Source organism: Lactuca virosa, chromosome 4, assembly GCF_052849685.1.
Source record: "Lactuca virosa cultivar CGN04683 chromosome 4, Lactuca_virosa_CGN04683_v6, whole genome shotgun sequence".
Taxonomy (NCBI): Eukaryota; Viridiplantae; Streptophyta; class Magnoliopsida; order Asterales; family Asteraceae; genus Lactuca; species Lactuca virosa.
Window position 1 is genome coordinate 125,761,898 of NC_136429.1, and position 14,635 is coordinate 125,776,532.

Here is a 14,635-nt window from a genome sequence, read left to right on the forward strand (position 1 = left end):
TGTGAAACATTAAAATTTTGATAGAGAGACGAAAATATTAGACAATTGTTGAAGATGATAACCCACACATATATACAATCGAACCTAATGTTTGGGTCCAGAAATTATAATCCCATAGCCTAAACCTGTATTGCTCACATATTATTTTTGGAACCCATCCACCTAAAGTCATATAACGGTATCATGCTAAGAAAAAATATTTGTTGAACATTTTGATCATCCGAGAAACCTCAAGGGAATGCGAGTTTTATTCATTTATTTATTTATTTTTTTGAAAAAAAAATATAGTTTTAACTTTTTTTATAGAAAAATAAATATAAAATTAAACCAACCCATCATTTATTGATCATTCGGTCGATTTCAACTTTTGACACGAAAGTCAAATTTTGAGCTAAAAACAACCTGGACATAAATACATGTAATTAAAGCCTTCTTTTCCATATTGGAGTTGGTAACGGTGACTTGTTTCCATGAAGAAAATCGTTGACTTTGACTTCTTTATTACATATTAATGTGGCATTTAAAATATTTAGTTGAGCATTTGCTGTTCAAGTAGTCGTTTCAGATTATAAATACCACAATCAACATGTCAATCTATCCATAGCAAATCAAGAATAGCATCAAACCTTCCCCTCCTTAGAAAAAATGGCTTATAGTCATTACACATCTTTCTTTCTCATCGTCATTCCTCTTCTCTTGACCTTCTGTATTGGTATTTGTTTTGCTGAAAATGGCCAAAAGACAGTGGGCAGCTGGCTAGAGATCGCAAGCCCAGATGATCCTGCGGTGATAGAGGTGGGTCAGTTTGCAGTTGATCAACACAACAAAGATACGAATAGCACTTTGAAGTTTCAAAGTGTAGTCAAAGGTGATACTCAGATTGTAGGTGGCATGAATTGGAGGCTAACGATTGAGGTGAAAGATGATAAGTCGATCAAGAACTGCGAGGCTTATGTTTACGAACAACCATGGCAAAAAGTTAGGAAACTCATTTCTTTTAAAACCATTTAACCATGCAACAATGTTTCTCAAAATCCTTTAATCAACAACCTTAAGTTTTATATTTATATGTAGTAGTGGAGGATACAAATGTTGTTCGGTTTAACAGTAGTTTAGTTTATCTTTTTGTCATTAGCTATATCTGATTAATTGTTATGGAAATTTTTTGATATAAACTCTCAATGAAAATTTGGTGTCGCTTTTTTTTCGATTAGCGTTTGGAAAAAAAATATGGTGATGTGACATTGATTCTCATATGTTATATCGAATGATAAATGAGTCTCGCTTGTTGACAAATGAATTACAAATGTTTATTATGAAATCCTTGAAAAATGTGGAAGAATATGAAAGCTTCTTTTTGAGTCAAAGAGAACCACAAATGCATTGTAATATTTAATTTGAAAAATGTGGAAGAATATGAAAGCTTCTTTTTGAGTCAAAGAGAACCACAAATGCATTGTAATATTTAAATTTAATTAGATCAATAAAAGGTAACGATTTTTGAAAAACAACGTATCAAATTTATTTTACAACTAGGTGTAAAATCTGTGTATTCTACGTGTTGATTAAAGAAAATAAAATATTAAAATGTAAATAATAAATATTTTTTTAAATAAAAGTTTGAAATAATGAATGAAGAAACATATTAATTGTAATTTATTATAATATTTTTTTTGAAGGCAAATCTAACATACTCCATAACTAATCCTAAATTCATTTATATTCATAAGACCTGAACCTTCAACCTTAAGGAAGGAAAACAACACCTGATACCGTTAGACTATAAGCCATTTCGTAAAATATAATTTTATTTTATTAAGAAAATATGATTTTTTGTCGAAGGGTGTTGTTGTAAACACTTCACTCTATTCTAATACACTTTAATCTATATAGGTTATTATGTTCCCTAATCATTTGACTAACTTTTATTTATTATCTTATTACAACATAATCATTTTACTAACTTTATTTTTCAATTATTATTTATTATTTTCAAATAATAATTTTTATTAATCTTAATATTGTTTAAATAATAGTTTATAAATAAATAATAACAAATATGACTTTTTTCTATCTATGTCATTTAACTTATTGTGTTTTACGTATGTTAATACAACTATTTAAAAAAAAATTTAAAAAAATTTGTTATGCTACCTCAAAAATTATATATATATATATATATATATATATATATATATATATATATATATATATATATATATATATAATAAAAATGCATTTACTAGATAAATAATTACAAACACCCCTTGTAACGTTTTTTAAACTAATAAGGATTGGACCATTTATTGGTACGATTTATTTTGGAAATATGTTTTATTTGCTGAAAAAGGATTTAAACATCACACAAACTTATATGGTTTTGCTTTTTTTTCTTTTACAGTTAAAACAACTTTTGTGTAAAGAAAAACATGTCACAAAATTAAGGATACAAAAAAAAAATCGTACATATTGATTATATTGCCAACAGCTCATGCATTCATAATAAAAAAATTATGGTCTGTTAATTAAATAAAATATAGTATACAATATATAATTTGGAAATATATAAATTCAAGTTAGAATAAAACAAATAGAAAGAAAAAATGATAGGAGAAAAATATATATTAAATGACAACAGAGAGAAAATGGTTATAAAGGAAAGAAAAAAAAATATAAATCATATATATTTATGACAACATGAGAGGGAAAATGGTTACAGAGGAGAGAGAAAAACCTAAATCATTAAATAGTCTTGAAATTTTAAAAAACTATGATTTTATAGAATGAAGTGTAATAGAATGGAGTGTATAAATAATGTTATGGTGTTCTCCTTGAAGAAAGTTTTGAAACGATAAATTGGAGTTAAGATGAATGAGATATTGAAACCAGGTATACAAATGAAAGATAAACTTGAAAAAGTAGGAAATTAAGTTGGCATAGATAGGTGGAAGGAAACTCATTTAATGAGTTTATATAACAAGGAGCCACTTAGTTGAATGGTGGAAATCTTGGTATAAGAGGGGTGGTGGTAGACCAAAGTGATAATTTTCAAATTTCAACCAAATACAAGTACCATTCATGTAGTTTTGTCAATTACTTATGGTACACCCTTCCACGTTTATGTCAAATCAATGAGGTGTATGTTAAGTAAAACACGTACAAATAATAGCTTCCTAAAAATACTAATGAGTAGGGTTAATGACCTAAAAATGTAACAAACTTTTGTTTTTGTCCACATTTAGGTAATCATGTTTTTTTCGTTCACATCTGACCATTGAACTTATTTGACCTGTTCAAAATAGGGTAATATGACCGGTAATTACGGTAATATTACCCTATTATGAACATGTCAAACAAATTTATTGGTCAAATGTGTACGAAAAAAACATGGTTACCTAAATATGGACAAAAACCAAAGTTTCTTACCCGTTTTGGTAATACTAGACAAGAACCGTCTTAGGGACTGTGTGCCCTGGGATCAGGCTCCGACAATCAATGAACAATTAGGTTAGGCTTGATCTAACCCAGTTTAGTCCCGACTAGTCATGGGCTAAGCTATGTTGCTCGGTCTTTAAAACACATACAACCTAGCCCCTTAAGCGTATACAACCTAACCCCTAACTAGTTGGGCCTAAACTGGGTTGGCCCAAGACTTAACCATCTCCTCATACACAAGACCGGACAGCCCAATTTCATTTCACATCAATGGATCTTATGACTACTTGCACTTAACATAAAGAACCCAATATTACCAAAATAGGTAAAGAACTTTGGTTTTTGTCCAAATTTAGGTAATCATGTTTTTTTCGTACACATTTGACCAGTAAACTTGTTTGACCTGTTCATAATAGGGTAATGTTACCGCTAATTACCGGTCATATTACCCTATTTTGAACAGGTCAAACAAGTTCAATGGTCAAATGTGAACGAAAAAAACATAGTTACCTAAATGTGGATAAAGACCAAAGTTCGTTACCTTTCTAGGTCATTAACCCTAATGAGTATACATAGAGTAAAGTTTTATCCCTACTTTACTTATCTTTTATTTTGGTTAAATATGTTTCAATGGTAAAACATGTGCATCATGTTTGGACTCGAGCAAAAGCATTCAAATAAAAGTTTTTCATGTTTTGAAGGTGTGAGATCTTTATTCAAACATATATTTTTCTTAAAGGTGACAAATTGTCCCATTTTTAATGATTTTTTCCTTTTTTTTGCAGATATTTGCAGCCAATCATTATTGGCATACTTGAACCCCAAGATCGATATAACTTTTTATGTGTCAAATGAGTAGTACTTTATTCTGTTTAATTAAAATGATCGATATTTTCGTCACATTTTGTATATGTATACTTTTATGCTTATGTGACAGAAGATAATTCATTTTAACTTTATAAGATGATTCGTTGTAATGATTCTTTATGCCATAAGATATGGTATCCTTGTTTCAGTTGGATCAAACACACGGTGATTGACTATATATATTTTATATTAAGCATTGTAGATTTCTAGTAAATGTGTTTTGAAATTGGTATTATTTATTTTATATATCATCATTAAGATGTATATATTTATTTTAAATTTTACACAATTTAGTTGCTAGGATTTTCTTAAAATTTATAAACGGCACGTTTGTAACACTAGTTGGATTATGGTTGAGTTAATGTAGGTGGGAATATGCTAGTTCGGACATAGGTATATTCCCTTCCTTAATAAAAGGTAAGAATATACTCTTCCACTTACAAAACAATCATAACTTTTTAATTTTGAAAAAAGATTATATATATACACGATTACATCAAAAATGGGCCAAATACAAAAGGGCCAAATAAGAATACAAACACAAGACTATAAATCATACACTAATAATATTTATCATCCTAGTTTTTTATTACAGTAGTTTTGCCATTAGATTTGAATACGTATAACTTTTGTTATTACTAATAAAAGATAAAAAACAAATTTGCATGTATTTCTTTTAGGTTAATGACAAAATACCAAAATGGTAAAGTGTAAGATTAAAAAATGACGGATCAAAGCAAAAAGATAGATAAACATTAATATGTTTTGGTTATTTTTCATTTAACCACTCGAATCAAAATATACATCAAACTACTCATCTTTAATAATTTTATTTCTATTATGATTATTTTAACTTGTTATAACATATTATTTTGGTGATTTCAATGAAAAATTTTGATTTATATTATTAAATTATAAAAATAACTAAAATATAATGATTTTTTTTATGTTGTCATAAAAAATAAAGCGATGAAATTGAAACCAAAACCAATTGTTGAATATAATTTTCTTCTTCTTCATAATTTCTGTTTGATCAAGAGAACTTTTGTTACTTTATTATGACCGTTATCTAAAAAGCTAACACAGACTCTAATAATATAATTACTTTATGATATTATTGATGTATAATTTACTTATAGAATTGGGATAGATTGTGGTTATTGGCGAATGGTATATGTTGTTATGCTACTTTTGGGCCATCAGATATTTTTATGTACTTCTTAAACACAAATAATACAAACACTTTTTTCAATTTTTATATAAACCAACTATATTTTAGTTTTTAAAAGTTTTCTTGATATTATTTATATTTCTCATGTATTTCTAAACAAAACAATATGAGCCATGTTATGTTGTGAATCATAACTATATTGTGTAAAAATAATAAATAATCAACAAGATTTTAAATACTCAATAATCAATAGAAGAATTGATTTACATTCTCACAATACTCGATATTTTAACTATTTGTTTCAAACACTTTCTAGTGAGTTATATAACAAATAAAATGCTAGATTCTTCTTTAAAAAATATAAAATAAATAAAGTTAATTTAAAAAGAAGGTAATTTTGACCCACGATAAGATTTTTATTGTATATGACTATATGTACTTGCAATGGAGCCACATTTTCACTCGCACTCGCACTACAATTTCATCACTCATTCTCAACCATTCCGGTGCGTGATCGCCCCATCGTTCCCTCTCCCTCTTAAATTGCTTCGTCGATTTGGACATGGCGGAAAAAGGTACTACGATTCTACTCATTTCTCACACACATTTTTCTATTCTGTGTATTTGTATGCTCATCATGTATGTTGCAATCTATGGTAGTAACTGATTATGAATTGTTTTTTGTACCATCTGTTACAGATTCGCTCGACGAGTTTCTCGATGTCGCAGTTGATGTAGCTAAGAAAGCTGGAGAGGTTAGGTTACACTTGCACTACCAGATCAGTTGCAAATTTTTGTGTTTCTACTTTCTACTGTATCGATTTTGGTTGAATTTAGCTGAATTGTTGAAGTCTCATCTGATTGCGTAATTCAATTATTTTTGCGGAAATCAGGTTATTCGGAAAGCATTTTACCAGACTAAGCATGTGGAGCATAAAGGATCGGTATCATCTCCGTTCTCCAATTTACTTATTCATGTAGCCAAAGCTGTGCTCTTTAATGCCTGTATTAGTTTAGCGATTGGAGTATCGATTTAGTTTGCAGCAGCGTATTCGTATTTGAATTACATCCGATTTTGTATTTTGGTATCCATATGTTTGTGTGTGAGTGATTTCACTTCATTTGTTTAGTGTGAAAGCTCAATAATCTGTCATGCCGGATTCTGAGCTACTCAAATTGATTGAATATCTGAATAAATTATTATGCTTTCTATCAAAAGAAGATTGATCTCATATGTTCATCATATGTGACAAATCTTATTAAAGTGTTGAGAGATAGCAAATTAGTTAATAACAATGATTTGGGAATGTTCTTTGGTGAAAATACCTGTAATTCCATTATTCCACTTTCCCAATATGTAAGCAAATTAGGATTCTTTGAACTTTTCATAACCTTAGTACTTACAAATTAGTTTTTTTAACTCATTCTTAGTTCAATGTGTGAAGAATTTAAACTATAGTATCTTCAATTCCTGGTTACTTTGCTCTCAATTATCTTTAATCTCATTGGTTGCCAATGCAGGTGGATTTGGTCACAGAAACAGACAAATCTTGTGAAGATCTGATATTTAATCATCTAAAAGATTGTTTCCCAAGCCACAAAGTAAAAGCTAATACCTTGTACTTTCCAGTCTAATTTACATTTATTACTAGAATTTCTTCCCTTTTTGTAACATTTCTACTTCTTAACTATTTTTTTTTATAAATCTTAGTTCATTGGAGAAGAAACCACTGCTGCCAATGGTGTAACTCAGCTGACAGATGAACCAACTTGGATAGTTGATCCTCTTGATGGAACTACCAACTTTGTCCATGGGTACTTTTTTTGAATCTTTAAGAAACATTTTGTTCTAAATTTAGTCACTCGAATTGATTTCCAAATAAAACACCATTTCAGGTTCCCCTTTGTGTGTGTTTCTATTGGTCTTACTATTCGAAAGGTCCCCACAGTTGGAGTTGTTTACAATCCAATCATGGATGAGGTAATACTTTCTATACCAAAATAATTCAAACAAACAATTTTTTTTTATCACAACTCCAAATTAAAACATGAATTATTCATTGTGATTACTAATGAGTTTCCAATCCAACTTGTAGCTTTTCACTGCTATCAATGGAAAAGGTGCTCACCTTAATGGAAATCCTATCAAAGGTGAGTATATTTTATTTTCTAATTTCTGTGTAAATTTTCATAATATGTTTCTTCTCATGGCCTCTAATAATTTCTTGCTTTTTTCCAACATGTTGCAGTTTCTTCTCAATCTGAACTTGTCACATCCCTCCTGGCCACAGAGGTAACTTTTTACATCAATTGGACCATAATGCCCTTTTTGTTACACACAACATGTACTGTGTTTGGCTTGCATTGTACTGATACTGATACTGATACTGATACTGATACTGATACTGATACTGATGTTGATGCCAATGGGGCAAAATTTTAAAATTTTCCCAATGAAAAAGGTGGGAAAGAACTCACTCTTGATCTCTCTTCTATAAAAAAGACGTAAATGCCCTCCTCATCCTCATAATTGAAAATACCCCTCGAAGGTAAATTTACATATTTTAATGTTTAAGAACAGGCTGGAACCAAGCGCGATAAAGCCACTCTGGATGCCACTACAAATAGAATTAATAGCCTACTTTACAAGGTAAAACCATTAAATTTTCCATTAAATTTCCCATTAAAAATAAGTTGAAAATGAATTTCTTTAATTATAAAATTCCTTATGTAATCAGGTGAGATCAATCAGAATGGGAGGCTCTTGTGCATTGGGTCTCTGTGGGATTGCATGTGGAAGAATTGATCTGTTTTATGAATGTGGATTTGGTGGACCTTGGTATGGATTATTTAAATCCCTTTTTTTTAAAATGTTTTCTAAATAGCAATGTACTTTCAATTACATCATTAAGAGATTATATGGAAAATTAAAAAAAAAAAAAAATTCAAAGTACATTGCTATTTCTTACATTTAACCCTTTCTGAATTTAAGTTGATGCCATGGTTAGGGATGTTGCAGCAGGGGCTGTGATTGTTAAAGAAGCTGGTGGTCTCATATTTGATCCGTAAGAGTATATATATAATTTTATGTAAATGACTAAATTGTCCTTTGACTCTATTAATTGTGATATTGTTTGACTTGTGTTGTGACAGATCTGGTAATGATTTTGACATCACTGCTCAACGCATTGCAGCTTCAAACCCTCTGGTGAAAGATGCATTTGTTGAGGCTTTACAACAATCTGCTTAAAAAAAAAAGATCGATTTTTTAGCAGTTAAGTTATCTTGATGCTTCTTAGATCTATTCAACTCATATTCTATTTCTACCTATTTGCATTTAATTGTTTCTTTAGACTTGTTATATTATATGCCTCTGATAAATAGATAATTCGAATTATTTTTGGAACCACAAATTTCAACATATTATGGAAAGTTTTATTTGGGAAAAACACTTGAAATTGACCCATTATTGGGTGATGAGGATAACAAGGGCATTCAATTCTTTTCCACATATGAGAGATTGAGAACATTTTCATAATATGTTAATAAGACATAAATTGAAAGTGGAATGCGATAAATTGTGGATTTTTCTAATTACAAATTTGGTCCCTGTGGTATAGCGTTTGTTTTGGATATGGTCCAAAAACAAATTTTGTTGCTTTTTTGATATTTTACAGATTTGGTCCCTTAACACTCAACCCGTCCAAATTCAACCGTTACATCCATGTAAAATGACTATTTTACCCTCATTTGATGTTGTAATTACTAATTATATGTTATTACTTTTTACCCCTTAAAATTGAGAAAAAAAAAGGAGAAAGTGTGGATAAAATCTGAAGAACAAAAGGAAAATAAATACAACCCTAATCTCCACAAAATAAAATGGAGATAGCTCCAATAACATACCATTTAATTTAATTATAATTTAAAATTTAAAATTTAAAACTCAGACCCTAAAAATAAAAATACAAGATAACCATAAAGAACAAATATAGACACAAAGAAAAAACAAAAATAAAGTCGAAAAACCATTTAAGAAACTTAATTTTTTACTTAAACCCTCCCATTAGTCCTATCAGAATACGGATAATGCCCATAATTCCCATTGCTCGCATACCCATTTCCATTACTCATCTTCTCCACATTTGCAGCCTTCTTCCTCCTTAAAACCACAAACCATGTGTAAGCTTCTAGAATTGCTGCAATGATAGCTATAATAATAATTATTCCAGTATAACCCCTTTCCCATTTCTTCTCAGGGTTTAAAATATCAAATCCTTTAAATATATTGATGATGCCTAAGATGATGATTGTGTAGCCAAGTGAGTGGTGGTAGATGTTCCAAAATATTCTATGCTTGTGTTCCTTCTTTGGCCTTACCAACAAAGCAATCACCTATATATAAATGATAAATCCAAACTCTTATTATTCTTACCACACTTTAAGAGATATAAAAAAAATATACGAGGGCAAATTTGTAAAAACATACTTGGAGGGTGGCTACACAGAAGAGAATGATGCCTATGACTCTATGAGAGGTGAATTGGATGCCCGGAGACTGGCTTCCAAGGCGGATTCCGGTGGCCCATCCGGCAACTCCGGTGATGTATGCGGATGTTTGGCAGGTGACATGAAGATAAAACCAAGCGGGGTCCGCCGATTGGAATACTCTTAGATACCTTGCAATTATTGCCCCAATAGGCATCATGATCCCCCAACTTATTGCATTCAGTATACCGTGAATCTGTGTATTTTTATAAATTAAATCTTTTTTTTTTATTCAAACATTATACTTTGAAAAATCTACCCAGTGAAAATCGCTATTGTTGATGAAATGAAAGTAAGATGATATAATAAAGAAATTAATTTAAGTATGTTGCTATTTCTTGCATTTAACCCTAATGTAAGGGTCACCCTACACTTGTAAGGCTAAATGCAAGAAATATCAGCGTACTTTCATTTAAATTGAGTAATCTAACTACAATTTAATGTGTATTTGAAGAAAATAACCCAAAAAAAAATTGTTTTTGGCAAGATAACCACCTAGTCCGGAATGAGCATTTTGGACCGAGAACAAATACTTTTTTTTGACAAAAAAGTATATTTCTGACTGACATTCTGGAGTTCGGAAAACAAACGCTGGAATTTCAAGAACAAGTCCGAAACCGGATGAACAATTCCGGATTTTTGAGAGAAAAAAATCGTTTTTACTTAAATTTAACAAAAAGTTAAACAAATATAGTAAATGTGAAGTATATACAATATTATGACAGAAAATTTAGACATTTGATTGAAAAACGATGACATTAAACACTTCGAAATAGACATTTCAGACATAAGTAGAGATATTTATTTGAAAAAAAAAGGGGAAAAACACAAAAAAGAACTTCAAAATATGAAGACCAATTGGGAAGTAAATGGTCATATTTCAAAAACTGAAAAAAAAAATGGTTATTTAAAAAAAAAATCATTTATAACAGTTAGTTTACTTAATTTCCCTTATTTATTTATTTATTATATCACAAAATTGTACTTACCCTTTTTCTTCTTAATACATTTTACTTTCAAAAATCTACACAATCATACCATTGAAAATTACTTTATAATTCGACAAATGTAAAACGATATAATAAACAAATATATAAACGAAAGTACGTTGTTAGTTCTTACATTTCGCTTCCTGTTTTTCGAAGTAACTCCGGGTACCCCACCTTGAGTCCCGGATTGCCCAGAAAGCAAATTCAAAGTCCCCATCGACCTAACATTCGCACCAGACGTAGCATGTGCAGTTGGCACATTTCCCGATAAATCACCTTCTTGCCACACTTGATTCACTACACCACTCCCATTCAAACCCAAACTCGCAAAAATAATAATCTCATTATTATTATCCAAATAACTCGCTGACAAATCAGAAACAGGAAAACTCAATTCCCCTTCAGCCAATTGCGTCCCATAACCTGTAATTGGTGACGTGTACGCCTTCATAGTCCCATCGGGTTGCTGGAAAGCCACAAGGGCTTGCGACCCGGCCATGCCTTGAGACGTTGGATTGATGGCCCACGCGACCCATTTTGAGGATCCGATGTTTGTGACCCGATATGCAATTTGGAGTGTTTGGGAAGATGGGTCGTATGTGTAGTGGAGAAAAGAGTTTAAAACTGGGAGATCGTTGCAAGTTGTGAATACCTTGTTGCTTTGAAATGCGTAATTGGAACATGTTTGAGTTTGAGATTGAGATTGAATTGAGAGAAAGAGTGTTGTTAGTATGGTGAAAGACAGAAATACCCCTCGTTGGCTTAAACTTAAACCCATGTTTTTTGTTGTTTGGAAAGAAGGGGTTGTGTTGGGTTACTTATAATGGATGAATTGGTGGGGTTGTGTTTGGTGTGTAAGTTTGATGGAGGTGAGTGGTGACACTTTCAATAACAAACACAACACATACACATATCTACCTCCAACTGCCCATTGTACAAAATATATTATATGTGAAGCCTCTACAACTCATCCCTACTTTATTTTCATTATCTCTCACACATATTCAAATGGCAACCATTAAAGTATATATGTATTTTTTTTTTTTTTTATTGAGAATACATACAACCAGTTTGCTTCTAGCAATTAGTTGTGTTGTTAAAGAAAGTTTACCAATTTGATTAATTATGGTTTTTTATTGCAAGTCAATTAATTATGGTCTAACTAAAAAGTGATTAGTATCAATTTGATTTTAAAAAAAAGTGATTAGTAAAGTCATAGTTGATGAAAATAGATTTGACCTCTTGAAGACCCCAATTAGTCAGAGGTGACACTAAAGCAATGGTTTTGGTTAACCATGTTAATATTAGTCAAATGAAAATGACAGTTGACCTACATTAGTCAAACATGATAACAAGAGGCCTTTTGGAGTTATACAATGTATTTATTATCATGATTACAAAGTAAAAAAATAAATATTAATATTGCTTCCTAATTACTACAAGAAAGAAGATTTAAAGACAAGTAACCAATCCCCTACAAAGATTATGAGGGCTACAAGACCTTAATTAGGCTGGATTGATTTTCTTGAATTATGTTTCGATTTATTATGTTATTTGCTTTTTAAGTTTTCTTATCTTCAAATCAAATTGATGATTTCTTATCAAATTTTAGGATTATTTTGGTAAAAAGTTATTTCATTTTTATTTATGTATTTTTAATGATACAATTTTTTTTTTAATTTCTTGGTTTTAATTAATTTTTATATATTTATTTCTAAAAGTAAATTAAAATATATCTTCTTTCGAATTCTATATGGGTTTTAATTACCTTATATTGTATTTATTTTTTTGTATGAAACATTGATTACAATTAAATATATTGTATAATGTAACGTAAATTTTTCGCCTTGATTTATTTATGGGTGAACAAAAGAAACTATGATGAGTGAAATGAAATGGACATAGGTCATAGGACTCTAAATTTTAGTTATATTAATTTTTGAATCTTGTTTTTCAAATGAATATTCATTTCATTTTTGTAATCATATAGTAAAGTAAGATAAGAGAGTATTGATTTGAAAAATGAATGGAAAGTGGTTAAACAAGTGAAACCATTCCAACAAAACTACAAAAGCCTAATTCATACAATTATACTATTAATCAAAGTCAACACAATTATCAATGTTGACTTGCTTTGACCAACCATGGAAGCTCATGCCTAAAGACTTGTAACCTATGCAGAACAAGTAGTACATGGTTTGTGTTGGATTAGTTGTACCTCTCCCACCTGTATTCACCCTATAATTGACAAGTAGAGTTGGTGTCCATCCCCATATTCTATCCTTGATTTTGTTGATTTTCCTTTAATTTTATATTTTAATTATACTTGTTTCCATTTGATATTTCATTTTCACTTGCATGTTATGATAATAAATGATAAAAGTGATTATAAACCTTAAAACCATGGTTTAAGAAAAATAAGACCTATATTAGAGATAAAAGTTAAATCATGTTAAATCTCATATGCTTTGAAAGTTTGAATTGTTTTCTGTTCACCTAAAACCCAACAAACGTGAACCAACTTTTGACCTTCGATTTGGGAGTGATCTTGATTAATGGTGTATCATATTATCATCTCAACCTTTAATCACTGGTTTTTAGCTATATGAGTTGTTTTTATCTTAAATTAATTCGAACAAAATTTGTTTTTAGCTATATTTTCATCTCAACCATTTGTACACATATTAATTAATGGATTAAGCAACAACAAAAAGATGCAACTCTTTACCTATTCCTCTCGGTCGTGGACCTAGGTGTACAAACTTTTTGACCTAATGGAATTTTTTTGAGAAGTTTTCCAATACAGTGTAATTTTTCCGACGTGTTACTTCTGATATTTTATTTTTCTGATTTCTCTTTTTTTTTCCTTACAACTCATCATTATTAAAATTTAACAAATATTATAAAAATTATTTGGTGGAAAGTAAAAAGAAAATAATCATTTGTTTTGTTTACATAAAAAAACATACCTTACATATTTAACAAACACTTTATCAATACACATATAACTACTTTTTCAATACGATTGTCTAGGATGGAAGAGAGAACGACAAAAAACCTCATACCCGATGGGGAATCCGAAACTCATACCCGTCTTGACAGGGAAATCTCCTAGTTGATCGGGAATGGGGAATCCCCAAATAAAAAAGTAGGGATGGGGGACCCTGGACCTGGCCACGGTATATATTAATATATAAAAACAATAAAAACATATATTTATAGTATAATTTACAATACCTAAAATAATCCAAGTAACTCAACTCATTAGTAATTACTTTGTAGAAATTGTACATTTTCTTATTCTTTTATCTAATTTAACATCGTGTATAATTTTTTCTCATTGGTTTATCTATTTTACTTCAAGTATCACGCTGATAATTGTTTTCTACTTAATTTTTCATGTATGTATTTAAATTAGTAGAAAATTAGTTTATAGTTTTTGTGCAATCCATGAATATTTTTATGTTTTTAAAATCTTTCAACTTATGTTGTTGAAATTTAGATTTTTTTTCTTTACGTAAAAGTTTTTATATTAAAAGAGAAAAATAAATCTTTGATTCCCTGTTGGGGATCCCCGGTCCCCGTTGAGGGTGGGAATGATGATTCATTTATATTCCCCAGTGGG

At 30.0% G+C, this 14,635-nt stretch overlaps 2 protein-coding genes and 1 pseudogene across 3 annotated transcripts; 2 read left to right on the top strand and 1 right to left on the bottom strand.

The window, feature by feature from the left end:
- Positions 1-645: 645 nt before the first annotated feature.
- Positions 646-4,253, top strand: LOC145104986 (cysteine proteinase inhibitor 1 pseudogene; annotated as a pseudogene).
- Positions 4,254-5,925: 1,672 nt separating this feature from the next.
- Positions 5,926-8,834, top strand: VTC4 (Inositol monophosphatase family protein). Of its 2 annotated transcripts, none has more exons than XM_079044186.1 (12): positions 5,926-6,048; positions 6,173-6,228; positions 6,367-6,417; positions 6,995-7,075; positions 7,185-7,288; positions 7,370-7,454; positions 7,570-7,624; positions 7,723-7,766; positions 8,055-8,123; positions 8,212-8,312; positions 8,482-8,538; positions 8,627-8,834. In XM_079044186.1, the coding sequence occupies exons 1-12, from the start codon at positions 6,036-6,038 to the stop codon at positions 8,721-8,723; spliced, it is 813 nt and encodes a 270-aa protein (XP_078900312.1). In that variant the 5' UTR covers positions 5,926-6,035; the 3' UTR covers positions 8,724-8,834. The 2 variants fall into 2 exon arrangements, with proteins under 2 accessions (XP_078900312.1, XP_078900311.1); XM_079044185.1 differs by having other exon boundaries at positions 5,933-6,048; positions 6,161-6,228.
- A 473-nt stretch (positions 8,835-9,307) lies between these two features.
- On the bottom strand, positions 9,308-11,821 carry LOC145107328 (cytochrome b561 and DOMON domain-containing protein At5g47530-like). Its single transcript, XM_079044184.1, has 3 exons — positions 11,144-11,821; positions 9,963-10,217; positions 9,308-9,868 (listed from the first exon to the last, which is right to left on the bottom strand). Exons 1-3 carry the CDS (start codon positions 11,786-11,788, stop codon positions 9,527-9,529), a joined length of 1,242 nt encoding a protein of 413 aa, XP_078900310.1. The 5' UTR covers positions 11,789-11,821; the 3' UTR covers positions 9,308-9,526.
- Positions 11,822-14,635: the final 2,814 nt, after the last annotated feature.